Genomic DNA, 25,905 nt, shown 5'->3' with positions numbered 1-25,905 from the left:
GTCATCCGCATAGCAGTGAAAGTTAACATTATGTTTCCGAATGACATCACCAAGAGGTAAAATATATAGTGAAAACAATAGTGGTCCTAAAACGGAGCCTTGAGGAACACCAACATTTACAGTTGATTTATCAGAGGGCAAACCATCCACAGAGACAAACTGCTATATTTCCGACAGATAAGATCTAAACCAGGCCAATTTGGGTTTCCAATCTCTCCAAAAGAATGTAGTGATCGATGGTATCAAAAGCAGCACTAAGATCTAGGAGCACGAGGACAGATAAAGACCAGGGAGGTTTTCCAAGGCCTCACAAAGAAGCATAGACATTGAATATTCCTTTGAGCATGGTGAAGTTATTAATTACACTTTGGATGGTGTATCAATACACCCTGTCACTACAAAGATACAGGTGTCCTTCCTAACTCAGTTGCAGGAGAGGAAGGAAACCGCTCAGTGATTTCACCATGAGGCCAATGATGACTTTAAAGCAGTTAGGGTTTAATGGCTGTGATAGGAGAAATTGAGGATGGATCAACAACATTGTCGTTACTCCACAGTACTAACCTAATTGACAGAGTGAAAAGAAGGAAATCTGTACAGAATAAAAATATTCCAAAACATGCATGCCGTTTGCAAGAAGGCAGTAAAGAAATACTGACACAAATGTGGCAAAGCTATGAACTTTTTGTCCTCAATACAAAGTGTTATGTTTGGGGCAAATCTAATACAACACATTACTGAATACCACGCTCCATATTTTCAAGCATAGTGGTGGCTGCATCATGTTATGAGTTTTCAGGATAAAAAAGAAACAGAATGGAGCTAAGCACAGGCAAAATCCTAGAGGAAAACCTGGTTCATTCTGCTTTTCACCAGACATTGGGAGATGAATTCACCTTTCAGCAAATAATCTAAAACACAAGGCCAAATCTACACTGGAGTTGCTTAACAAGAAGACAGTGAATGCTCCTGAGTGGCCGAGTTACATCTGTTTGAAAATCTATTGCAAGACCTGAAAATGGTTGTCTAGCAATGATCAACAACCAATTTGACAGAGCTTGAAGAATTTTGAAAATAACAATTGGCAATTGCTGTACAATTCAGGTGTGGGAAGCTCTTAGAGACTTACCCAGAAAGACTCACAGCTGTAATCACTGCCAAAGGTGCTTCTATTTGATCCATTTTTAATTCAGGCTGTAAAACAACAAAATGTTGAATAAGTCTAGGGGTATGAATGCTGTACTTTCTGAAGACACCTTTATGGAGAATGGTTGTAAAGAACCTTTCTCAATGTGGTCAGCCATATTATATTTAAAATTCTGTAAGTGTTAATAGACAACTTGAGAAATCGCTGGAAGAGCTGGGGGTCCCTGAGGAGATAATTGAGAACCACTGATTGATTTAGTCAACTGTTCTCAACTGGCACCAGGCCATATGTGAGTCTTTCACACGACACCGTCACTGGCCGTAGTTATATAAAATAGCATAACCCAACACATTAGATAAACAGGAATGACACTCTCACTCACGGTTACACAAAAAGAGCTGTGAGCAAACCAGGCCGAGCCTCCTCCCGTACATTTTAACTATCACTAAAAGAGCAAAGGACCCTTTTGTGAACTGCAAAGAACAATTGAAGAGCTCAAAGTGTTCTTTGAGTCATTATGGGTCCACATAGAACCATCTACCTTCCCAAAGAACCCTTGAGGAACCCTCATTTTTATGCATTGAGAGACTAAACCAGGAAGTAATCCAGGAACTGCAAATAGTGATACCTTGAACGCTCCTATGTTGTCCCTGTCAATGACGATGTTTCTCCCATCATATAAACAGTGGACATATTTTGGGGTGAACCTGCCTTTTAATGGTTTTGACCCTTCCCAGGTATGCTGACCGCGCCAAACAGATCCGCTGTAACGCCGTCATCAACGAGGACCCCAACAACCGTCTGGTGCGTGAGCTGAAGGAGGAGGTGTGCCGACTCAAGGACCTCCTCTACGCCCAGGGCCTGGGAGACATCATAGACAGTGAGTACCTACCTACCTACCTACCTACCTACCTACCTACCTACCTACCTACACACACACACACACACACACACACACACACACACACACACACACACACAGGATGAGAGCCATACAGATGTGTGTGTGAGTGTCTCACACACTCTTCTCTCTCCTCTTTCCTCTCAGCGTATCGATGTCCCGATCCTGTGATAGCTGGTTTGAAAAGTGTGTATATTCTAGCAACCCCCCACCCCCCCCGCTTTGCAGCTAACTGAAAATAAAGCTAAACCTCTACCATACTAAAATCCTATAACACCCCAGAGCTATATGGAAGGACTCCAACCCAAAACCCATCTAAAATCCATAAATCCAGTACACACTGAAGAAAAGAAACTCCGATTTTTACTGTCCACCTCTTGGGGACTGGAATGCGTCTCAAAAGTCTAACATGGCACCTTCTCCTCATCTCCTTTTTCTTCCTCTGCACTGATCTGCAAACATGGGATCGGTGAAAGCAAGATGGTATACTCCTCTAAGAGAATAGACTTTCCCCTTTCCAGTCCTTTCAGATCAGTGTAGATGAAGATGGGGGGGGGGGGGGGGGGGGGAGCCATTTTAGACTGTTGGGATGCAGCCTGTGTTACACTCTGGTTCTCTGGGTGTGTAGCTATCTGATTGGACGCTCTGCTTCTGTAGAGGGTCTTTGATATGCCAGGGTTCTTAATGTGGGCTCTGGCTAGGGCTCTAGAGCTCTGCTGCCTTACTCCTAATTCACACTGCTTGCCCTGCATAATTGTCGCTTGCGGGATAAAGTTAGTTTTTGGGAATTGCATTGATTTTAATTGAATAATACTTTCACAGCCTTTCAGCCTGGAGATTATGCTGCAAGTAAGAACTAAACTACATTTATTCTAGATTGGCTGCCCTATATATCATATGACATTGCTTGTTTTTAGCTTGTTACTGTATGTATTTTGCATATGACTGGCAGAGAAAAGCGTTTGCTCTCTAACTTCTCGTATGCTTTGCATATCCATCAGTGTAAGTTGCTCTTTTCTCGCTCTCTCTGCAATGCCTTTGGTAAGCACCTGTCTCTGCTCCTACGATACATTTTCTTTGAGCTCTCTTCTTCTGTTTTTACTCCTCCCTTGTTTTCCCTTTCTTCCTTATATCCACTTCTCTGCGTTTTTCTCTCCACCCCCAATGTCTCCTCCTCCTCACCTTCCTGCTGTTTGCTCCCTCTCTCTCCCTCTCTCCCCCACACACTCCCGCTCTTCTTCTGGCAGACTTGTGCGATTACAAGAACTTTGTCAATAATCGCCAGGCTGTCAATCAAACGGGTGATCTATCCACAGTGACCAATGCCATGACTGGGATGAGCCCTTCCCCCTCTCTCTCCGCCCTGTCCAGCCGTGCGGGCTCCATGGCAAACCTGCATGACCGCATCTTCAGCCCTGCCTCCGAGGAGGCCATAGAGAGACTCAAGGTAGGGAGGAGGAAGGGAGGGAGGGTGAACTTAGAGGTGGTGAGTGAGTGAGTGAGTGAGTGAGTGAGTGAGTGAGCGAGCGAGATGGAAGGAGAAAGAGACATGGTGGGGAGGAGGAGAGGAAGGGCAGTGGAGAGATAGAGGGATAGTTAGACAGCTGGGGACAGATGGAGAAAGAGATCAGGGAGGGGAACCAGGAGGTTAGAGATAGAGAGAGATGGTAAGGGTCATGGAGGCTAACCATAATGTTATGGCGTGTATGTACCATGCCAACTTAGACATTTGTCGTTCTTTTCCCTCTAGGAAACAGAGAAAATCATTGCTGAGCTCAATGAGACATGGGAGGAGAAGCTGCGCCGTACTGAAGATATCCGGATGCAGAGGTGTGTCAGACGGATTTAACCTTGAACCATTATCCTTATCTGAATCCATCTGTCTCAAATAACTGTGGTTCTCTGCTATCTGTAGGGAGGCCCTGCTGGCTGAGATGGGTGTTGCCATGAGAGAAGATGGAGGCACCGTGGGCGTGTTCTCCCCCAAGAAGGTCAGAACCCCTTATGGCAACTGTAGTGAGATGTACTACAGTACCCACAATCCTCTGTACATGATATCCATTTCCATCATGCTACAACAACCCCTGTCAACAATATTTCAACACAAAATGTCAACATATGTGGAAGCAAAGTCACAATGTTCTTGTCTTCCTTTCAGACCCCTCACCTGGTAAACCTGAATGAGGACCCACTGATGTCTGAGTGCCTACTCTACTACATCAAAGATGGGACCACCAAGTGAGAACTACTCCTTAATCTGCAGGAAATGTGTACCTCTTTTGTATTGAAGTGGCCTCCAGTCCTGTAGTACAGTACAGATGGATTTGGAGTAAGGAGACAGCTGTTTAAGTTGACTACCTGGAATATCGAGGACAAAATGGTCCTGTGAAGTGGGCGACGATATTTCCTTCAGAATTTGAAGAGTGAAACAGTGTTCTTACAAGAAAGACATCTACTCCATATCCTATGCATCTTTCCCTCAGGGTTGGACGTGAAGACGCCAAAAGTCGCCAGGACATCGTGCTCAGTGGCCATTTTATCCAAGACGAGCACTGCACCTTCAGTAGCACCACAGGCTCCGGGGGAGAAGGTGAGACTGGACTGACCAACTGTGGGCCAACCATGATAGTTTCTAGTAGTTCTAGTTCTATGAGAAGATTCATTGGCAGATTTTGCTTGCGTGCACCAGAGGTTATAGGGTCTGTAGAGACTGGGACTATTGAGACTGGGTTATGGACTAAAGAGACTTGGACTAGTGAGGCTATAGTTATAGTAAATTATAAACTGGGTGGTTCGAGCCCTGAATGCTGATTGGCTGACAGCCGTGGTTTATCAAACCGTATACCATGGGTATGACAAAACATTTATTTGTACTGCTCTAATTACGTTGGTAACCAGTTTATAAAAGCAATAAGGCATGAGGGGGGTGTGATATATGGCCAATATACCACGACTAAGGGCTGTTCTTAGGCACGACGCAACGCCATATAACACACCCCCGTCGTGCCTTATTGCTTTTATAAACTGGTTACCAATGTAAAATGATTAGCATGGCAACTACTTTAGCTATCTAGTAAACTTGCTAGCTACTTCAGTGAATGTTGAACATGTTTCTTCCGGCAAATGAACACATTTCTAGGGCAAATGTGTTAAATTATAACCATGGTACAAAAGGGATAATCAACTTGGGCCTCTGTGCGTTCTCTGGAAAATAGTGTAACACCGTGGAAGGTCAGTTCCATTCCGCTAGCGCTTCGTGGAACACGCCTTCCACGTTGTTCATTATTTTCCAAAGAACGCATTGCCCCTCGTTGACTATCCCTTATGTAATCACAGCAGAAAAAGACAATAGTTAGCCGACCAGTTGCCTTTTACCCTCTTGCCTTTGCCTACGCAGTCTTTGTCGATCACAGCTCATTGAGGGCAAGCAAATGATCCATTCAGTACATGTACATCAGGGCTGCCCAATTCCCGGTCCTGGAGGGCCAAAACACTGTTTTTTTGTTTCTACGCGGTAGTTAATTGCACTCACCTGGTGTGACAGGTCTGAATTAGTCCCTGATTAGAAGGAGAGGATGAAAACTCGAAGTGTTTTGGCCCTCCAGGACTGGAATTGGGCAGCCCTGATGTAGTGTAAGAAAGGGAGGCATTGTAGAATGGCCAAATGTTCACCATCCCCGGTGGTTCTTGTCTGTTGATGATGATGACACAGGGAACGTCATCCTGGAGCCCTGCGAGGGGGCGGAGATCTACGTCAACGGGAAACTGGTGACCACGCCTACTCTGCTTCGTTCAGGTAAGGCGTAAACCCCTCAGCATCTTCCACTAAGCACGGGAAAAGATATACAATAGACACAAAACATACTGAGAAACACTACACTGATTTTAATTAAGTATTTTGTATTTGTCTTGGCATGAATCTGCTTCCGTATACAACATCATAAATACACAAAGAATCACCATAGATGATTCACACTTGAACAGTCCGAGGTTAAAATCATGACAGTTTTTGACAATTGCTTACAGATAATTTCTGAGACTATGGCTCCTCGTCTCTAGACTCTACACACAAAACCCCAAAACACACGCACAACATGCAAAACGTCACACATCTCTTGCAAAACCAAACACTTTATTCAAAACGATTTTAACTCCTCTCAAAGTGGTGTTTTTGCATCACAACTCTACACACAAACCATCAAATGATTATCTCTTATACACGCCAACTACACACGGATGTGACAAATGTAAAACACTACTATCTTGTGTCTTTTGCAGTTTTGCAGTTTGCCATAGCACTCACACGTACACGTATGTGCACAAATATATACAGTATGTATGCATATTCAGTATATATTCACACTATAAACAGAAATGTAAGGGGGGGAAAAAAATCAAATGTATTTCTTTCTCAAAACATTGTTTTCATCCTCCTCCTTGTCCTCGTCTTCCTCTAACTCAGTGGTTCTTAACCTTGTTGACCTTGTTGGAGGTACTGACCCCCACCAGTTTCATATGCGCATTCACCGAACCCTTCTTAATTGGAAAAATAAAATTCAAAACATAGGTATATATTTTACTGGTGCACAAAATGAACCGTGCATCAACATCAGTGTTCAAAGAACAAAACCATTAAAACGTGATTTTCACACAAAAACAAAAACATAATAATGAATATTTACTGCAAATCAGTGTGACTTCTGCTGTTGCCTTTCAGAGACCAGAAATGCGTGGCTTCACCTTGGCAAGTGCCACTCTCATGTCATTTTCGCAACAAAGTCTGTTCCTTTTCTTCGTTTTTATGTCCAGCATCCTCGAAAAGGATTGCTCGCAAAGATATGTTGTAACAAACGGTATGAAAATCTCCAGAGCTTTCTTAGCAATAACAGGGTACGTTACCATTTGTTGACACCAAAACGTTGAGAGCGTTGTTGTTCTGAAGAGTTGCTGTTGAACCTGGCTCTGCTGAATTTCAATGATTTCATCGAGGTATTCATCATTGACATCTGTTGTCTCAACACTAAACGTGAAGCCTCGAAATCATTCTAGACTAGAATTCTAGACTAGAATTGCTCAACTTGGCATTGCAAATCATGCAGTTAGGACGCTGACTCTCATCACATTCGTTATACATGTGAATCCATATTGTACATATTCGTCCGACCACTTTCTTTTTTTGCTCGACATAGTTAGTATGAAGGGATTAAAATATTAAGAAAGAAATCACACGACGTACCATCACGACAGTCACAATTCGACTACTGAGCGCGCCAAATTCCCTGCAGCACAGATAGGCCAAGCGATGTTGCGTGATCACCTGCAGCCAATGATGGCCAAGCGGGGCGTGTCATCACGAATCATATGAGTCGGGTGTGTGTCTTGACCTCCGCCGAACCCCTGAGACTGACTCACCGAACCCCTGGGGTTCGATCGAACCCAGGTTAAGAACCACTGCTCTAACTCTCCAAAATTGGCCTCCTTTGTTGTCCAAACCAAAAAAGACAACCTGAAGCCTATGTATAGTGCTCAAGCTCTGATTTCTAGGTGAAGAAATTAGCTATAAGTGTTTTCACACGTGAGCACTGGGTGTAGGTAATCGGTAAATGAGTGTGGCATTTTGAATGGTAGTGTTTTCCAAATGAAACACAAGACCTGTTAGTTTTGAATGATGTGTCTAATGTAGAGAACTGTATTTAGTGTTTTGCAAAAAGTGTGTTTTACAATTGCAAACTGAGTGTAAAGCAGATAATGTGCTTGCAGTTTTGCAGACTTGGTCTGAAGATTAGATACTAGAGTTAACGGTTTCACTGTGTGCCTCAAGTATCGCTTTTAGTGTGTAAGCGATTGTAAAAAAAAAACTATAATAGGTTTATGACATTGATGAAATGACTGAGGTGTAATGAGATTGACCTGACTCCTGACCTCAGGAAATCGCATTATCATGGGGAAGAGCCACGTGTTCCGCTTCAATGACCCGGAGCAGGCGCGGCAGGAGCGGGAGAGGACCCCCTGCGCTGAGACCCCCGTGGAGCCCGTGGACTGGGCCTTCGCCCAGAGAGAGCTGCTGGAGAAACAGGGCATCGACATGAAGCAGGAGATGGAGTCAAGGTACGATAATCGATGGACTGCCTTTGGCAAAGCACCAGCTGGAATAACACATCATCCTCTTGTATGACTTTGTATGACTTTGCTTGAAAATGATTTGCTATAATTTTGTTTGCAGGCTTCAAGAGTTAGAAGATCAATACCGCCGAGAACGAGAGGAGGCCAGTAACCTTCTGGAACAACAGAGACTGGTAAGACAGGCCACTAATAGATACCCCTTAAAAAGCTTATCTTTTGTTTTTATAAATACAGGTAACTGTGTAAATAAAGGAAACACTTGAGTAAATGAGGGACACAAAGTACTGTATATTGAAAGCAAGTGCTTCCACACAGGTGTGGCTCCTGAGTTAATTAAGCAGTTATCATCCCATGCTTAGGGTCATGTATAAAAATGCCCAGTTGCCCATTATTTTCCTCTACCATGGCTAGAAGACGACATCTCAGTGACTTTGAAAGAGGGGTCTCAAATGAGCATAAGTAGGGGGTTTAAAGGGTGTTTGTCTCAGTCACCAGATCTCAACCCAAATGAACACTAATGGGAGATTCTGGATTGGCATCTGAGACAGAGTTTTCCACCACCAGCAACAAAACACCAAATGATGGAAGAATGGTGTCACATCCCTCCAATAGAGTTCCAGACACTTGTAGAATCTATGCCCAAGGCGCTTTGAAGCTGTTCTAGCTGCTCGTGATGGCCCAGCGCCCTATTAAGACACTTTATTGGGTGTTTCCTTTATTTTGGCAGTTACTTGTATATGGAGACACTCAATGACCAGTTTATTAGTTACACCCATCTAGTACCGGTCAGACCCCTCCTTTGCCTCCAGAACATCCTGAAGTTTTCGGGGCATGGATTTTACAAGGTGTGGCGTTCAAACGTTGCTCCATTGGTATCAAGGGACCTAACATTTGCCAGGAAAACGTTTCCTACACCACCGCCGCCAGCCTGTACCATTGATACCAGGCAGGATGGAGCCATGGACTCATGCTGCTTCCACCAAATCCTGACTCTGCCATCAGCATGAGGCAACAGGAACCGGGATTCCTCGAACCAGGCGATGTCGTTCCACTCCTCAGTTGTCCAGTGTTGGTGATCGTGTGCCCACTGGAGCCGCTTCTTCTGGTTTGTAGCTGATAGGAGTGGAAACCGGTGTGGTCGTCTGCTGCAATAGCCCATCCGTGACAAGGACCGACGAGTTGTGCGTTCCGAGATGCGGTTCTGCACACCACTGTTGTTAGGACCGCCACTGGACTGGATGTATTTTGTCTCACTATTCTCAGTAAACTCTAGACACTGTCGTGTGTGAAAAGCCCAGGAGGCCGGCCGTTTCTGAGATCCTGGAACCGGCGTGCCTGGCACCGACGATCATATTACGCTCAAAGTCGCTTAGATCATTAGTTTTGCCCCTTCTAACGTTCAATCGAAGAGTAACAGAATACCTCGATGCCAGTCTGCCTGCTTTATATAGCGAGCAATGGCCACGTGACTCTGTCTGTGGGAGAGAACCTTTTTCGTGAACGGGGTGGTGTACCCAATCAAATCAAATCAAATTTGTGTAGACCTTACAGTGAAATGCTTACTCACCAGCTCCTAACCAACAATGCAGTTAAATAAAAAAATAAAATAAAAAATATATATATATGAGATAAAAGTAACAAGCAATTAAAGAGCAGCAGTAAAATAACAATAGCGAGACTATATACAGGGTGGTACCGGTACAGAGTCAGGGGGCAATGCAAATAGTCTGGGTAGCCATTTGCTTAGATGTTCAGGAATCTTATGGCTTGGGGGTAGACGCTGTTTAGAAGCCTCTTGGACCTAGGCTTGGCGCTCCGGTACCGCTTGCCGTGCGGTAGCAGAGAGAACAGTCTATGACTAGGGTGGCTGGAGTCTTTGACAATTTTTAAACTGGCCAGTGAGTGTATGTAGCCGTTATTCTGTCATGTGATTTGATGTGTCTGTACCGGGGTCTCTCCCAGGACTATGAGAGTAAACTGGAGGCCCTGCAGAAACAGGTGGACAGAAACTCCCGTTACCTGGAGTCCCCAGACGAAGAGGAGGAGCCTGAGGAGGAAGGTGAGACATTGATTGACAGTTACCCATCTAGAACAACCTTTATCAAATGTTTACAATGATTTTGAAATAAAATATCTATTTCTGAGGTAAGGCCAGAGAATGGAGTATTTTCTTAATTATGGAATGTTTGAAGTTTTTCCCATAGTTCCGTGGACACAGCGTGAGATGGAGCTTGCATCCTGGGCGTTCCGTAAGTGGCGTTTCTACCAGTTCACCTCCCTCAGGGACCTGCTGTGGGGCAATGCCATCTTCCTCAAGGAAGCCAACGCCATCAGTGTGGAGCTCAAGAAGAAGGTACACTGTCATTATATACAACCTATAAAGTAGAACAAGGATTTAGTGGTGAAACTGTGAGGTATCAGTCAAATGAAACGGCGTTATTAATCATTTCAGTCAATCTACCAAATGAGTGTACATCGAATGAGTCTATTCTTAGAAAACTATGAATCGATTCAATGAGTCAGCAAAGACTGGTATTGCGAAACAGTGCCCCGGCAAAGTCACTGAATCAGATTGGCTCTATTGTGAAACGGTTCGATGAGTCCGCGAAATGAGATTTAAATTGACAACAGCGATTTTTGTCGCTAACCTGCTCACATGCTAAAATGCTAAAAGGGTCCTCTCCTTTACAGGTCCAGTTCCAGTTTGTGCTGCTGACAGACACGCTGTACTCCCCGTTGCCCCCGGACCTGCTGCCCCCCAGCGTGGCCATGGAGCGGGAGAAACGGCCCTTCCCCAGCACCATCGTAGCTGTGGAAGTCCAGGACCAGAAGAACGGTGCCACACACTACTGGACCTTGGAGAAACTCCGGTATGTGTGTGCGGGAATTGTGTGTGCATGTGTTTGTACAGTATTACTATACTTGTGAGGACCTTGACATTAGACTGTGTGAGTGCGTTTCTGTCTCTGAGCATTTGTTCCGGTTATTTATCTATGGCTTTACGTTATGATATGTGTCTCTGTACACGCGAGGCCCTGGTATGTAGGCCTATATGGACTTACCCAGTCTGCGTCTACTTTACAGTGTCTGTTGCTCTGATGTGCTCTGTCCTGATCGTGTGCGTTGTCTGTGCTGCCCCCTATAGACAGAGGCTGGACCTGATGAGGGAGATGTATGACCGTGCGGCGGAGGTGCCTAGCAGCACTGTGGAGGACTGTGACCAGGCCCTGACCGGAGGAGACCCCTTCTATGACCGCTTCCCATGGTTCCGTCTGGTGGGCAGGTCAGTCCCCGTCCCAATTCCTAGACTTTTCAAATGTCATTCCCTTACTTTCTTGAGGTAATCACTAAGTAGCCAGTGGTTTCCTAATAAGAGCAAAAGGATGGAAACAGATGCAATACAATACACTTATCGGAGGATGCACATGATAAATATTTGTCTGATAACGCTCCTCCTCTCTATCTCTCCCCCTCTATCCCTCTCTCCCCCTCTATCCCTCTCTCCCCCTCTATTCCTCTCTCCCTCTCTATCCTTCTCTCCCCCTCTATCCGTCTCTCCCCCGCTATCGCTCTCTCCCCCTCTATTCCCCTCTCCTCCTCTATTCCTTTCTCCCCCTCTATTCCTCCCCTGTCCGCAGGGCCTTTGTGTACCTGAGTAACCTGCTGTACCCCGTGCCGCTCGTGCACCGCGTGGCCATCGTCAGTGAGAAGGGAGAGGTGAAGGGCTTCCTCAGGGTGGCAGTGCAGGCCATCTCAGGTACCAGCTACTGTGCCATATTGTCATGTCTATATCCTTTTATTGTGCGATAAATTGTGTTAACCTCTCTGGGATATGTGGGACGCTAGCGTCCCACCTCGACAACAGCCAGTGAAATTGCAGGGCGCCAAATTCAAAACAACAGAAATGTCATAATTAAAATTCCTCAAACATACAAGTATTATACACCATTTTAAAGATAAACTTCTTGTTAATCCAGCCACAGTGTCTGATTTCAAAAAGGCTTTACGGCAAAAGCATACCATACGATTATGTTAGGTCAGCGCCTAGTCACAAAAAAACATACAGCCATTTTCCAGCCAAAGAGAGGAGTCACAAAAAGCAGAAAAAGCGATAAAATTAATCACTAACCTTTGATGATCTTCATCAGATGGCACTCATGGGACTTCATGTTACACAATACATGTATGTTTTGTTCGATAAAGTTCATATTTATATACAAAAATCTCAGTTTACATTGGCGCGTTATGTTCAGTAATGTTTTTTTTGTGGTGATTTTGCAGAGAGCCACATCAATTTACAGAAATACTCATCATAAACTTTGATGAAAGATACAATTATGCATAGGATTATAGATAAACTTTTCCTTAATGCAACTGCTTTGTCAGATTTAAAAAAAGCTTTACGGTGAAAGCACACCATGCGATAATCTGAGTACAGCGCTCAGCCACCAAAACAAGCCATACAGATACCCGCCATGTTGTGGAGTCAACAAAAGTCAGAAATAGTGTTATAAATATTCACTTACCTTTGATGATCTTCATCGGAATGCACTCCCAGGAATCCCAGTTCCACAATAAATGTTTGTTTTGTTCAATAAAGTTAATCTTTATGTCCAAATACCTCCTTTTTGTTTGCGTGTTCAGTTCACTATTCCAAATGCACAAGTCCAGACGAAAAGTCAAAAAAGTTCCATTACAGTTTGTAGAAACATGTCAAACGATGTATAGAATCAATCTTTAGGATGTTTTTAGCATACATCTTCAATAATATTCCAACCAGACAATTCCTTTGTCTTTAGAAAGGAAAGGGAACGGAGCTCGTGCTCACGGCCGCGTGCGATAAACAACTCAAGGCTTTCAGCCAGACCCCTGGTTCAAACAGTTCTTATTCGCTCCCCTTTCACAGTAGAAGCCTGAAACAATGTTCTAAAGACTGTTGACATCTAGTGAAATCCTTAGGAAGTGCAATCTGACCCCATAGACACAGTATATTGGATAGGCAATCACTTAAAAAAAAATACAAACCTCAGATTTCCCACATCCTGGTTGGATTTTTCTCAGGTTTTTGCCTGCCATATGAGTTCTGTTATACTCACAGACATTATTATAACAGTTTTGAAAACTAGTGTGTTTTCTATCCAAATCTACTAATTATATGCATATTCTAGCTTCTGGGCCTGAGTAGCAGGCAGTTTACTCTGGGCACTTTGTTCATCCAAGCTACTCAATACTGCCCCCTGTTCCCAAAGAAGTTAACATACAGTATTAGACACAAATGTTTAGTGTTTTGTAAAGGACACCCAAGTGGGTGCTGAGAGAGTAGTGAATTGCTGTTTGATAAAAATGGCCTTCAAAACGGATGAGGTTACAACATTTTCATTGTCTCTCCCCAGCTGATGAAGAAGCCCCTGACTATGGTTCTGGCGTAAGGCAGTCAGGAACCGCCAAGATATCCTTTGAGGACCAACAGTTTGAGAAGGTAGAATCAGTAAGAAATGATACATGAACTTGAATACTTGTCTGCATTCAGTATCTAGATTCTGAAAATGCTGTGTCATTATTTAAAAGGCCATGTGTTTGGCTGGTCAGTTCCAGACAGAGTCGTGTTCTGGCGGCATGTCCCATTCTAACACCTCTCATGAAGAGCTACGCTTCGTGGAAGGGGAGGGACAGAACTCTGATATAGGAGCCGACCCTGACGAGGTCAACAACAACACCTGTGCAGGTAAGGAGATCCTACCAATCGTGTTGTTTTTCGATGACGTAATTGTGGCGGTAGATATGAACAGCACAAATGTGTTTCATAGGGGAAGACTTAACTGAAAGGTCATGTACTTATAATTTGTGTAAGTCATGGTGCAGGAGTAAAGCACTGTGTCTCCCCGTCGTACCGTGTGCAGGACTGCAGGCATTTCCTGTCTTTATCATGTGTACTTACCATGACCACAGACTTGTCCCCCATCACAGCCACACCAGAGGTCCCCAGGAGCCCACTGAAGGGTGGTCTGGGTCTGGAACTGCCCCTGGAGAAGGCCCTGTCCCACCTCCACATAGGCTCCACCTTCACCTTCAGGGTCACAGTGCTGCAGGCCTCCAGCATTTCCGCTGAGTATGCTGACATCTTCTGCCAGTTCAAGTAAGTGCCTCCCATTCATTACTAATTATATGCATATTCTAGCTACTCAATACCCTTTCATTTTGTTGTATTTTAGCTTTGACCAGGACGGTTTTGGAGATTTTAGATAGAGACTTGACAAGATGTCAGTGAGGAAAAGTGTTTTGAATGATGATGATGATGCATAAAGAGGCATTTGTTTCTAAAATCTCTCCTTAGGAACATCTGCAAGTGCCAGTGGTTCAGGTACTTTAAGAATGTAAACTCCCTGAATTCAGGGAGTACCATGGGTATTGGACTAGTTCTGAATATGTTTTTACCTTGTAAATGTGTCTGTGGACTGTTTAGAAACAAAACATTTAATGTCGTACCATTCAACTCCATAGGCGTATGTGTGAGTCCGGTCGCTAACCAAGGCAGTACGACCTTGAGAGCACAGGCAGCGATGTCTTGCGTGTTTTGGCCTACCCAGATCAGTATGTCGCAACCCCTCGTGGGGTTCCCTGAAACCCAACACCCATACTATTCCATTGATGTCCATTGATGTGAGTTTAATCTCTCTATGGTGTTCACACTGGGGTTTAAACCGCCCAACATGAAAAAAATTGAACTGAAGAATAGAACTGAAACAAGACCACTTTCTCTTGATCACAGACTGACGAAAAGCTGAAGTTGTAACGTCTCTGCGTCACATGGCAGAACATTCTTTGTCGTCACTTCTATAATAATACTAATAATACATTTTATTTGCATCTTTCAAAATACCCAAGGACCCTTACAGAGTAAGAAAAAAATTTGAATACATAAACATGACAATACTAAAAGCAAGGCGCATGACACCCAAAAAATTGACAAATAAAATAACAGCAGCAACAGCGACAAAGCCATCAAGGCAGTTCAAATTGAGAGGCTAACTTCAACAACCTCTGCATCCCTTACACGATAAGAAGATTAAAAAGACAAAAACAGCTAGACCAAGGTTTAAAACGCACTAGCAGTTCAGGGGTGAGAAAGTTCCAGAGAGTGGGGGTGGCATTGCTGAAGGCACAATCCCCCATGGAGCGTAGTCTGGTGAGGAGGGGGGGTGACCAGTAGGCCAGAGACAGAGGATTGAAGGCTGCGGGTGGGGGTGTAGATGTGTTGCATGTTGGAAAGATGGAAGGGAGCCAAGTCATGCATGGATTTGTAGGTGAGGAGAAGGAATTGAATTGGAAGCCAGTGGAGGTGGAGAAGTGTGGGTGTGATGTGCTCCCAGGGTTTGGTGCGGGTGAGGAGTCTTATAGCTGAGTTCTAGATATACTGAAGTTTGTTGAGGGAGCTGGCAGGGAGTCCATTGCAATAGTCCAGGCGTGAGGTAATGAAGGCATGTATAAGGGTTTCAGCAACTGAGTCGGTAAGTGAGGGGCTGAGACTGCCTATGTTCTTGAGATGGAAGAAGGCAGATTTTGTGATGGTTTTAATGTGGGCATCAAAGTGTGGAATCGAGGATGACCCCCAGATTATTCACCTGAGAGGTAGGACACATAGAGCAGCCGTCGACGTTAAGGTCAAACTCCTCAACCTTCTTCAGGAGAGATCTGGGTGCCACCAACATAGCTTCTGTCTTCTCGCCGTTGAACTTCAGGAAGTCAAGCTTATCCATGTTTTTATTTATTTTAGACAGTTGACAAGTGGGTTTGGAGTGAACATAGATTTGTGTGTCATCAGCGTAACAGTGGAATTCCAGACTGTGTTGACGGAGTATTTGGCCGGAAGGGTACGATATAGATGATGAAAAGGAGTGGCCCTAGGACTGAGCCTAAAACGCCTGATTTGAAGGGACTCAAAGAGGGACTGGAGTTGGCAACCTACAGCACCGCTCAATGACTTTAGCCAGGAAGGTAAGGTTGGATATGGGCCGGGAGTTGTTAAGGTTAGCTGGGTCAAGTCCTTGTTTTTTCAGAATGGGTGTAGTAACAGCCAGTTTGAGTTTAGGGGGTACAGAGCCAGAGCAGAGGGACACATTGACAATGTCAACCATGAGGAGAAAGAGTGGGAGTTGGGCATAGGGTCAAGTGAGCAGGTTGAGGATTTGATGTCTAGACCAGAGATGAACACCGCATCAACAGGGGAGAAGGTGGAGAGTGAGGAAAGGGTTTCTGAGTCGAGCTGTGGTGGGGGAGGGGGGTTCAGTGGACGTTTGCTGGAGCTGTGCATGTATTGTGTCTAGTTTATTTTGGAAGTCCAGATACTGATCACAGAGGTCAGCTGAAGCAGGGTGGGGGGGGTCGTTACGTGACAGTAGTAGCTTATAGATCATGGAGAAGGGAGCTCTCGGGTTATGACCTTTACTGATGTTAGAGTAGTGGGTAGACTTGGCCTTGTGGCGAGCGTCAGGGTTCTCATGGGACTGAATCAGTTCAATCAGGGGGGTTGGAAAGATGAAATAGGGTGGCCACGTGGTCAGAAATGGTGAGGTTCAGGCCACACATGTCGGAGGGATCTATGGCCAGTGTAGCACACCAGGTCCAGGTTGTAGCCTTTGACATAGGTTGTAAAATTCACTTGCTGGAGTGTACATGAACGTTTAAGTCCCCCAGCAGCACATGGAGCAGGAAGATGTTAGCGCCTTAAGTCTTGAGTGGAAGAAAAGGGAGAATATGGGAGGCCGGCATATCAAAATGAGGAGCAGTGGTTTTGGGCCAAATAGTTTGAGCGCTAGGCATTCAAATGAGGTCAGATTCTGTACCTGAGTTATAGCCATTTTGAGGTCTGATCGCGAGGTTAAAAGACAAACATTCATAAGGGTTGTTGCCAGGTTTCAGTCAAACGCATGACATCAGTTGCATTATCTGTGATGAGCCCCTCTGAGAATAGCCAACCCGACGCACAATCCTTTAATAACGGTGAGACCAGAGGGAAAGGGGGGCTTTATAGCGACACTATTGGAATTGATACAGTTCAATGGAGAAGTACCCGATTAGAGCCACGTCCAGTGTTGAATGTGCCAGTTACATCCATAGAATTGTTAGAGCAGAAATCCCTGCGGCAGTCACTTGACCAAGCACCACCTCAAGCCGCCGATGGACACTCGGAAGAGCTCGATAAGCGAGAGTCTTGCTCACTGCTATGCCATCCAAAAGGCTAGCAAAGCAAGAAAGGTGATAGCGCTATAGACATGACAGCAACAGTAACACATGTCACTGCCAGAGTAATGAGGATGTGGGCAAACAATCCAGGATGGCTTGTTTAGGTGCAGGGAGGCAGAGTCTATGAAATGGTGCCAATTTTGTACTGTCACTATAATTGGTCATATCTATTTGACAGTTAAAAGGAAGGAGATATCTTTTAGTTAGTCATTTATAATTTGATTGTTATGTGTAGAAAGCAAATGAGTCATTTCAAGGCCTATTCCTCAACTTTATTTCCTATTTTCATCATATTTTGACTATGTACTTGAGTTTGTCTCCTCAGCAATTTACAACGATTTTTATTTAGGCAGGAATCCAAATTTTAGAAGACATCTAACACGTTAGCTATTTTAAAGCTATGCTATGGAAAAGGGCGGCAGGTAGCCTAGTGGTTTAGAGCATTGTGCCAGTAACTGAAAGGTTGCTGTCTCACATCCCTGAGCTGACTCTGTGAAAATTCTGTCTGTGCCCCATAAGCCAAGCACCTTCCCGTAATTTCTACTGTAATTCTCTCTGAATAAGAGCATCTGCTAAATGACTAAAATGTAAATGCAAAAGCCTTGTCTTTCAAGACCTTTCACTTCTCTCTTTTCTTCATCCAGAAACGACTCCATCCTCTCTTGGTTTAAACAAACAAAATTCTTATGGTTAGTGTTATTCCTAAAGTAGACTCGTCTGATGGTGCAAGACAAGTGTCCACCAAATGTGATCATAATCAGTGCGGCATATTGAGAGTAGTCAATAGTACATAGTAGTAATGTAACAGTGTCGTAGTTTTAATATATATGTATAGTGAATATGTACGCATATTGATTGAATGTGGTTTCCCTACTTCCAGCTTCATCCACCGACATGATGAGGCTTTCTCCACTGAGCCACTCAAGAACACCGGCAGAGGACCTCCGCTGGGATTCTACCATGTACAGAATGTAAGCACTGACCAGAAATAACATTGCTATTCATTATTATTATTCATAGGTTACTACAAGCGTTATTTCTATGATATTACCATGAATGAATCATGAATTACAGATTGTTGTTGTATTACCTTGTATTCATCCTATTGTCGCTGGCCTTGTTAAGGGACTTTATTGATAGCCTACCTCGCTTTTGATTATCTATTAGATCACGGTAGAGGTTACCAAATCGTTTGTGGAGTACATCAAGACCCAGCCCATCGTCTTTGAGGTGTTTGGCCACTACCAGAAGCAGCCATTCCCGCCCCTCTGCAAAGACCTCATCAGGTGAGAAAACTGGACTTGCCCTCTTCTTCTTCAAATGATTCCGTTTCACTGTCTTGCTAAAGTAGACCATTTTAAAAGTTCACACTTCTATTTCAGTCCCCTTCGACCTTCTAGGAGGCAGTTCCCAAGGGTCATGCCCTTGTCTAAACCAGGTGAGTGGTTTATTTGGTATGTGTCTCTTTCTACATCTTTGTGAAAGTGCCAGCCACCAAGCTGAGCAAGTTGGCACTGCAGCCATTTTGTACGAGAATGCTAACCAGATATTGGTTAGTAGTACAAATGTGACGGGCCATCCCAAATGGGGCTTATGACAAAAAATGCTTATGGCCAACCATCAGCATGGTCAACCCCTCCATTATCTCAGCCAATCATGGCTAGCCAGAAAGGATCCTGTCTTTCTCCCTATTTAGCTCAGTGCTTTCTCCTTGGCTAAACTCATCATTTAATATTTGTATTTATATTTACAGATCCCATGCAAGTTTGTAATTGAGGCACATGAAAGTTCACCTGTTCAAGAAGGCATTACTGGAGAAAAAATGTGTAAAATATTTATATATGTTTTATATATAAACTCAGCAAAAAAATAAACGTCCTCTCACTGTCAACTGCGTTTATTTTCAGCAAACTTAACATGTGTCAATATTTGTATGAACATAACAAGATTCAACAACTGAGACATAAACCGAACAAGTTCCACAGACATGTGACAAACAGAAGTGGAATAATGTGTCCCTGAACAAAGGGGGGTTCAAAATCAAAAGTAACAGTCAGTATCTGGTGTGGCCACCAGCTGCATTAAGTACTGCAGTGCATCTCCTCCTCATGGACTGCACCAGTATTGCCAGTTCTTGCTGTGAGATGTTACCCTGCTCTTTCACCAAGGCACCTGCAAGTTCCCAGACATTTCTGGGGGGAATGGCCCTAGCCCTCACCCTCCGATCCAACAGGTCCCAGACGTGCACAATGGGATTGAGATCCGGGTTCTTTGCTGGCCATGGCAGAACACTGACATTCCTGTCTTGCAGGAAATCACGCACAGAACGAGCAGTATGGCTGGTGGCATTGCTGGAGGGTCATGCCAGGATGAGCCTGCAGGAAGGGTACCACATGAGGGAGGAGGATGTCTTCCCTGTAATGCACAGCGTTGAGATTGCAATGACAACAAGCTCAGTCCCATGATGCTGTGACACACCACCCCAGACCATGACGGACCCTCCACCTCCAAATCGATCTCGCTCCAGAGTACAGGCCTTGGTGTAACGCTCATTCCTTCTAAGAAAAATTGTGCGTTCCTGGTGTAACTCTGGCAGTTGTTGTTGCCATCCTGTACCTGTCCCTCAGGTGTGATGTTCGGATGTACCGATCCTGTGCAGGTGTTGTTACACGTGGTCTGCCACTGCGAGGACGATCAGCTGTCCGTCCTGTCTCCCTGTATTGCTGTCTTAGGCGTCTCACAGTACGGACATTGCAATTTATTGCCCTGGCCACATCTGCAGTCCTCATGCCTCCTTGCAGTATGCCTAAGGCACGTTCACGCAGATGAGCAGGGACCCTGGGCATCTTTCTTTTGGTGTTTTTCAGAGTCAGTAGAAAGGCCTCTTTAGTGTCCTAAGTTTTCATAACTGTGACCATAATTGCCTACCGTCTATAAGCTGTTAGTGTTTTAACGACTGTTTCACAGGTGCATGTTCATTAATTGTTTATGGTTCATTGAACAAGTATGGGAACCATTGTTTAAACCCTTTACAATGAAGATCTGTGAAGTTATTTGGATTTTTACGAATTATCTTTGAAAGACAGGGTCCTGAAAAGGGACGTTTTTGCTGAGTTCATATTTTTTTTAAACGTCCCTAGCTTCATCCACATCATTGTGCTGGCGTGTCACAAATATTCAGACACATTTCTGACCTTCTCTTTCACAGTACCAGCCACCAAGCTGAATACCCTGACCCATTCCACGGCCGGCCCATGCCACTCCAAATATGACCTCATGGCCTTCTTCGAGATCTGTGAGCTGGAGGCCAATGGAGAGTAAGTATTGTCATGTCTCTGACCTTCCGGAGACACCTGAAACCCCACCTCTTCAAGGAATACCTAGGATAGCATTAAGTAATCCTTCTAACCCCCCCCCCCTTTTAAAAGATTTAGATGCACTATTGTAAAGTGGTTGTTCCACTGGATATCATAAGGTGAATGCACCAATTTGTAAGTCGCTCTGGATAAGAGCGTCTGCTAAATGACTTAAATGTAAATGTTAAATGTATATGACATGCTATTTTATCAAATCGATTATCTAACATTTAATTGATTACGTGATTGAATTAAACCATGCAACAATTAAACCATTAATAACCTGGGGCACCACAGAAGCATTAATTTATATAGAGCGGTTATCTCCCGAATCCACTCTCTTAAAGATCTGAAGATCTTTTATATCAATAGCAGTCAATTATTAATCGTCACCTTGATCGGTCTCGTTCTGATTGTCGTAAGTACTTGGTTATCTGCACGAACCCTAGCTAACAAGTTGAATCAGCAATACACAAATTGGCTTAATTATTTATTTACTAAATACCTAAATAATCACACATAATTACATATATATATATATATATATATATATATATATATATATATATATATACACAGGATAGATCACACATCGATTACTCATCATGTCATGAAAAGCCCCTAGTGGGCTAACCCGATATGACGGCTGGTTACACAAAGGAAGGGGGGTTGGGTTTGAATGAAAGAGCGGGATGGCTGAGGGACAAAGGGGATGGGTCTCTATCGGACCTTGAGAAGCTTTGCTACCGTAAATACAGAATCTTATGCATTCTAATAACCGCCCATTCGGAAAAGGAAAATGCAAGATATATATTTACTCTGAGCTGCGCTTCGATAGATGGGTCGAAGATGGAAGACTGGTTTACCCAGCAGAGATCGCCATTGTCCTTTGAAGAATCTTTCTGGTCCTAGTGTTGTAGAGCGGATACGTTAAAGTACCCTGTTGTTCTTAGGAGATGTCTGTTCTTTCCTAGGTCACGTACATTTACAGCTGCAGCTGACAACTCGACGTCTAGGAGGTATCACTTCTTCTTTAGTGAATAATAGTTCAAAGTTCATACCAAGTTGCCCTAATCAGCTCGTGCTGTATTCTGGCTGGTCTAGTCGAAATTCACCATTCCAGTGTGGTGATTGTCACCTCCATGTTGAAATTCGCCCTTTTAAATGTACGGACACCAGTCCTCACGTCATCGGGAACTGTACTGGGGGAGAGAAGGGCGTGTTTCATAGTTCTCAACCAATGTCTGTTCACTTGGGTGTGGCCACTGACTGGGACTACGTTTTACTATGAAACAATGATCTTATTTAGGAGGCAAAAATGACATTTAATATTTTCACAAATAGTTTCATATTTAAACATTTAAATTGCTCAACAATTCCATGTGAATCTGATAGAATGTGTAGACTTACATTTTTTTTAAATCACCTTTATTTAACCAGGTAAGCTAGTTGAGAACAAGTTCTCATTTCCAACTGCGAACTAGCCAAGATAAAGCAAAGCAGTGCGACACAAAAAACAACACAAAATTACACATGGAATAAACAAACATACAGTCAATAACACAATAGAAAAAAAATAAAGTCTATATACAGTGTGTGCAAATGGCGTGAGGAGGTAAGGCAATAAATAGGTCATAGTAGCAAAGTAATTACAATTTAGCAAATGAACACTGGAGTGAAAGATGTACAGATGATGATGTGCAAGTAGAAATACTGGTGTGCAAAAGAGCAGAAAAGTAAATTAAAACAATATGGGGATGAGGTAGGTAGATTGGGTAGGCTATTTACAGATGGGCTATGTACAGCTGCAGCGATCGGTTAGCTGCTCAGATAGCTGATGTTTAAAGTTAGTGAGGGAAATATACTTTCCAAGATACAATTTATGTCGTCCTATCATCAGATATAATGTCCCAGAAAACAACTGATCTGGCATCATATTCTTTAAGTACCAACGGACACTTTCAACTGGTTGAGAAAGGGAAATATTGTTCCATTCCCCAACCTTTTGATGTTACCATACTTTCTCTACGTTCACAAAGGGCTTTCCAATAGTCCATTCTGTAGAGTGGAGAGAAAAGGGTAAAGGTAACGTCATGACAGTATGTTATTTTGGGCGGCAGGTGGCCTAGTGGTTAGAGCATTGGGCCAGTAACCGAAGGGTTGCTAGATCAAATCCCCGAGCTGACAAAGTAAAATCCTGTCATTCTGCTCCTGAACAAGGCAGTTAACTCACCGTTCCTAGGCTGTCATTGTAAATAAGAACTTTGTTCTTAACTGACTTGCCTAGTTAAATAAAACATTTGTTCTCTTTTGTTAAGTCCTCTCCAAAGCACCTTGAAACATATTTCCCCTTCTTCATGGTCATTAAAGCTGCAATATGTCACTTTTTGGGCAACCCAACCAAATTCACATAGAAATATGAGTTATAGATCTGTCATTCACCATTGAAAGCAAGTCTAAGAAGTGGTAGATCTGTTATACATGCACTACTTCTATGCTTCCCATTCTTCTATTCTGTCTTTTACTTTCTGTTTTGTACATCAGCTTTAAACAGCTGAAAATACAATACTTTTGGTTATGGAAAATATATTTCACAGTGGTTTAGATGGTACAATGATTCTCTACACAATGACTGCTTGTTTTGTCACATAAACTGAAATTAAGCAAACTATTAGAGTTTTTGCAACCAGGAAATTGTGGATTGATTTCTACACATTGGACCTTTAGCCATTGAAATTACAGCATTTTCTCACCAAGTAATTTCATGGTAAATGCCAGTGGTAATAGAACTGTAAAATAAAGCTTTACTGACAGTTTAGGGTCATTAATGTGTGTCATTGATGAATATGCCATTTTTTTGTCCTTAGCTACATCCCTTCAGTGGTGGACCACAGAGGGGGCATGCCCTGCCATGGAACCTTCCTTCTTCATCAGGGCATCCAGCGGAGGATCACAGTCACCATAGCGCACGAGACAGGAAATGACATGGAGTGGAAGGAGGTCAAGGAGCTGGTGGTGGGTGAGTACGGATGAGAGTAGACGACAATGACATGGGCACAGTAAATTAATCTTTACCGCACATACAGATCCCACAGATCTGTCTTTACAGCACATAAAGATCCATCACTGACCTTTTGACCTCTCAGGGCGGATCCGGAATACTCCAGAGGCTGATGAGACCATCATCGACCCCAACATCCTGTCTCTCAACATTCTATCTGCGGGCTACATCTGGCCCTCATATAATGACAAGTACGTCCCCTCTCCTCTTTCACAGCTAGTTCCTGTACACACTATAATACCTAATAACATGGTTGTGTATTAATGGCCTTTTCCATAATGGAACGTTTTGAGTATGTTTGTTTTCTCTCGTTCTCTTTTTCTCTTTTTTTTTTACCGTATTCTCTTTTTTATTACCGTATTTTGGCGTTGAAGACCACATGTATTTTTATCCAATGTTCTATTGTGTTAATGTTTCTTCATTTTTGCCACTTTGTTACTGTAAAATCCACAGCCAAGTTGCTTGCTTATAACTTCTCGCCCTTTTCTCTTCGCGCTTCGCTGTACGGCAGTGTGTCCCTGGGAGTTGACTATAGGTATAACACACAACCTTTCTCCTTCTCCTTCTCTCTTGTCAATTGTATGTTCCCTGAATCAGCTTTCTGTTGTTGTTGTCTGTTTCCTCATGCTTTCATTTGACTTCACTCTAAAAGGTGAACTCAAAGGTGTTTGTTTCTATCCTTGTAAATATGTGTATATATAGTTTGTTTGAGTGCCCCTTGTTTTTGAGGGTCTTGTGCAACTTAATCATTTTTTTCACTGATATGCTGATGGAGAAAAATCATATTACATGTCTCCGTTGACAAAATGAAAACAAGTTCTATACACTAAACCCCTGTAACGTTTGCCTGTATGTTGACTGAACAGGACCTTTTACCGATTTGAAGCGGCGTGGGATAGCTCCATGCACAACTCCCTCCTCCTGAACCGTGTCACTCCCTATGGAGAAAAGATCTACATCACTCTCTCCGCTTACCTAGAGGTAAACGCATCAACATTCGAACCTATACATTACATCTAAACCGTAACCCAAGTAATATCGGCTTGGATTAAGTGAGTTCTGATTTGGATACATTTTGTTCTAACTTTCTTCAGATGGAGAACTGCACCCAACCAACAGTGATCACAAAAGACTTCTGTATGGTGTTCTACTCCCGTGACGCCAAGCTCCCCGCCTCACGCTCCATCAGGAACCTCTTCAGCACCGGCTGTCTCAGGCCCTCAGAGAGGTTCAACCTTCTTTCTGGAACTCTGAATCTGAACTTTATTTCTATGTTGTTTATAGAGTAGACACAACTCATTCTCTCCTCTCTCTCTCTCTGTCTCTCTCTCTCTCTCTGTCTCTCTCTCTCTCTCTCTCTCTCTCTCTCTCTCTCTCTCTCTCTCTCTCTCTCTCTCAGTAATCGTGTCACTGGAGTGTATGAAGTCAGTCTCTGCCATGTCGCTGATGTCGGAAGTCCCGGTAAGTTAAAGAATGACACAGTTGAAGCTTGAGAAAAATGAACGCTCCACCATGTTGTCACCCTTACACAATTTGTCACAAGCATGGATGCCGCATGTCTGTCATCCTGTGTGCATCAGAACCTTGATTTAACCACAGGGCATATCACCAAATGATCTCTTGGCAGTATGTATCTGTTATTCTACAGGCATATATGAAACACTCTGTCGCCCTGTTGTTCACCTCAGGCATGCAGCGGCGGCGCAGGCGCGTCTTGGACACCTCGGTGGCATACGTCCGTGGGGAAGAGAACCTGGCTGGGTGGAGGCCCCGTAGCGACAGCCTCATCCTGGACCACCAATGGGAGCTGGAGAAACTCAGCCTGCTGCAGGAGGTGAGGCCTGGCATTGGTGGGGTCTGTAGGGTGTTTGGGACGAAGACTCCACAGAGTAGTGGAGTCAATTTGTGATAGAATTGGTTGGTCAATAAATAGGAATACATTATGCATCATGGTTGGCATTCATATACAGTAGCTGTTTTCAAAGTACCTTTTATTGAATAGAGTTAATACTCACCAATGAAGGTGACTCACCTGGACGATGCATGGCAGCCATTTTGTGCCAAAAGAAAGTCA

The 25,905-nt window shown here is 43.7% G+C and overlaps 1 protein-coding gene across 29 annotated transcripts in view; it reads left to right on the top strand.

Annotated features, from left to right (window-relative positions):
- The window catches only part of LOC115156687 (kinesin-like protein KIF1A), a 62,323-nt gene that overhangs the window by 23,096 nt on the left and 13,322 nt on the right, over positions 1 to 25,905 (top strand). For 5 of the 29 annotated variants that reach the window (XM_029704247.1, XM_029704234.1, XM_029704239.1 and 2 more), the window contains exons 13-42: positions 1,885 to 2,027; positions 2,196 to 2,234; positions 2,871 to 2,897; positions 3,296 to 3,495; positions 3,799 to 3,878; positions 3,964 to 4,039; positions 4,207 to 4,286; positions 4,532 to 4,638; positions 5,746 to 5,844; positions 7,976 to 8,156; positions 8,272 to 8,344; positions 10,134 to 10,230; positions 10,364 to 10,524; positions 10,863 to 11,041; positions 11,317 to 11,454; positions 11,810 to 11,928; positions 13,565 to 13,650; positions 13,740 to 13,896; positions 14,121 to 14,307; positions 18,295 to 18,385; positions 18,582 to 18,700; positions 18,779 to 18,852; positions 20,623 to 20,731; positions 23,638 to 23,789; positions 23,917 to 24,022; positions 24,343 to 24,366; positions 24,698 to 24,812; positions 24,926 to 25,059; positions 25,231 to 25,292; positions 25,520 to 25,665. In XM_029704247.1, coding sequence (XP_029560107.1) covers positions 1,885 to 2,027; positions 2,196 to 2,234; positions 2,871 to 2,897; positions 3,296 to 3,495; positions 3,799 to 3,878; positions 3,964 to 4,039; positions 4,207 to 4,286; positions 4,532 to 4,638; positions 5,746 to 5,844; positions 7,976 to 8,156; positions 8,272 to 8,344; positions 10,134 to 10,230; positions 10,364 to 10,524; positions 10,863 to 11,041; positions 11,317 to 11,454; positions 11,810 to 11,928; positions 13,565 to 13,650; positions 13,740 to 13,896; positions 14,121 to 14,307; positions 18,295 to 18,385; positions 18,582 to 18,700; positions 18,779 to 18,852; positions 20,623 to 20,731; positions 23,638 to 23,789; positions 23,917 to 24,022; positions 24,343 to 24,366; positions 24,698 to 24,812; positions 24,926 to 25,059; positions 25,231 to 25,292; positions 25,520 to 25,665 — 3,361 coding nt within the window. Of the gene's footprint in view, positions 1 to 1,884; positions 2,028 to 2,195; positions 2,235 to 2,870; positions 2,898 to 3,295; positions 3,496 to 3,798; positions 3,879 to 3,963; positions 4,040 to 4,206; positions 4,287 to 4,531; positions 4,639 to 5,745; positions 5,845 to 7,975; positions 8,157 to 8,271; positions 8,345 to 10,133; positions 10,231 to 10,363; positions 10,525 to 10,862; positions 11,042 to 11,316; positions 11,455 to 11,809; positions 11,929 to 13,564; positions 13,660 to 13,739; positions 13,897 to 14,120; positions 14,308 to 18,294; positions 18,386 to 18,581; positions 18,701 to 18,778; positions 18,853 to 20,622; positions 20,732 to 23,637; positions 23,790 to 23,916; positions 24,023 to 24,342; positions 24,367 to 24,697; positions 24,813 to 24,925; positions 25,060 to 25,230; positions 25,293 to 25,519; positions 25,666 to 25,905 lie in introns of all 29 variants that reach the window. The other 24 variants (XM_029704252.1, XM_029704250.1, XM_029704248.1 and 21 more) reach the window with 24 other exon arrangements.

This window comes from Salmo trutta, chromosome 21 (genome assembly GCF_901001165.1).
Source record: "Salmo trutta chromosome 21, fSalTru1.1, whole genome shotgun sequence".
Taxonomy (NCBI): domain Eukaryota; kingdom Metazoa; phylum Chordata; class Actinopteri; order Salmoniformes; family Salmonidae; genus Salmo; species Salmo trutta.
This window is presented reverse-complemented; position numbering and strand designations above follow the sequence as displayed.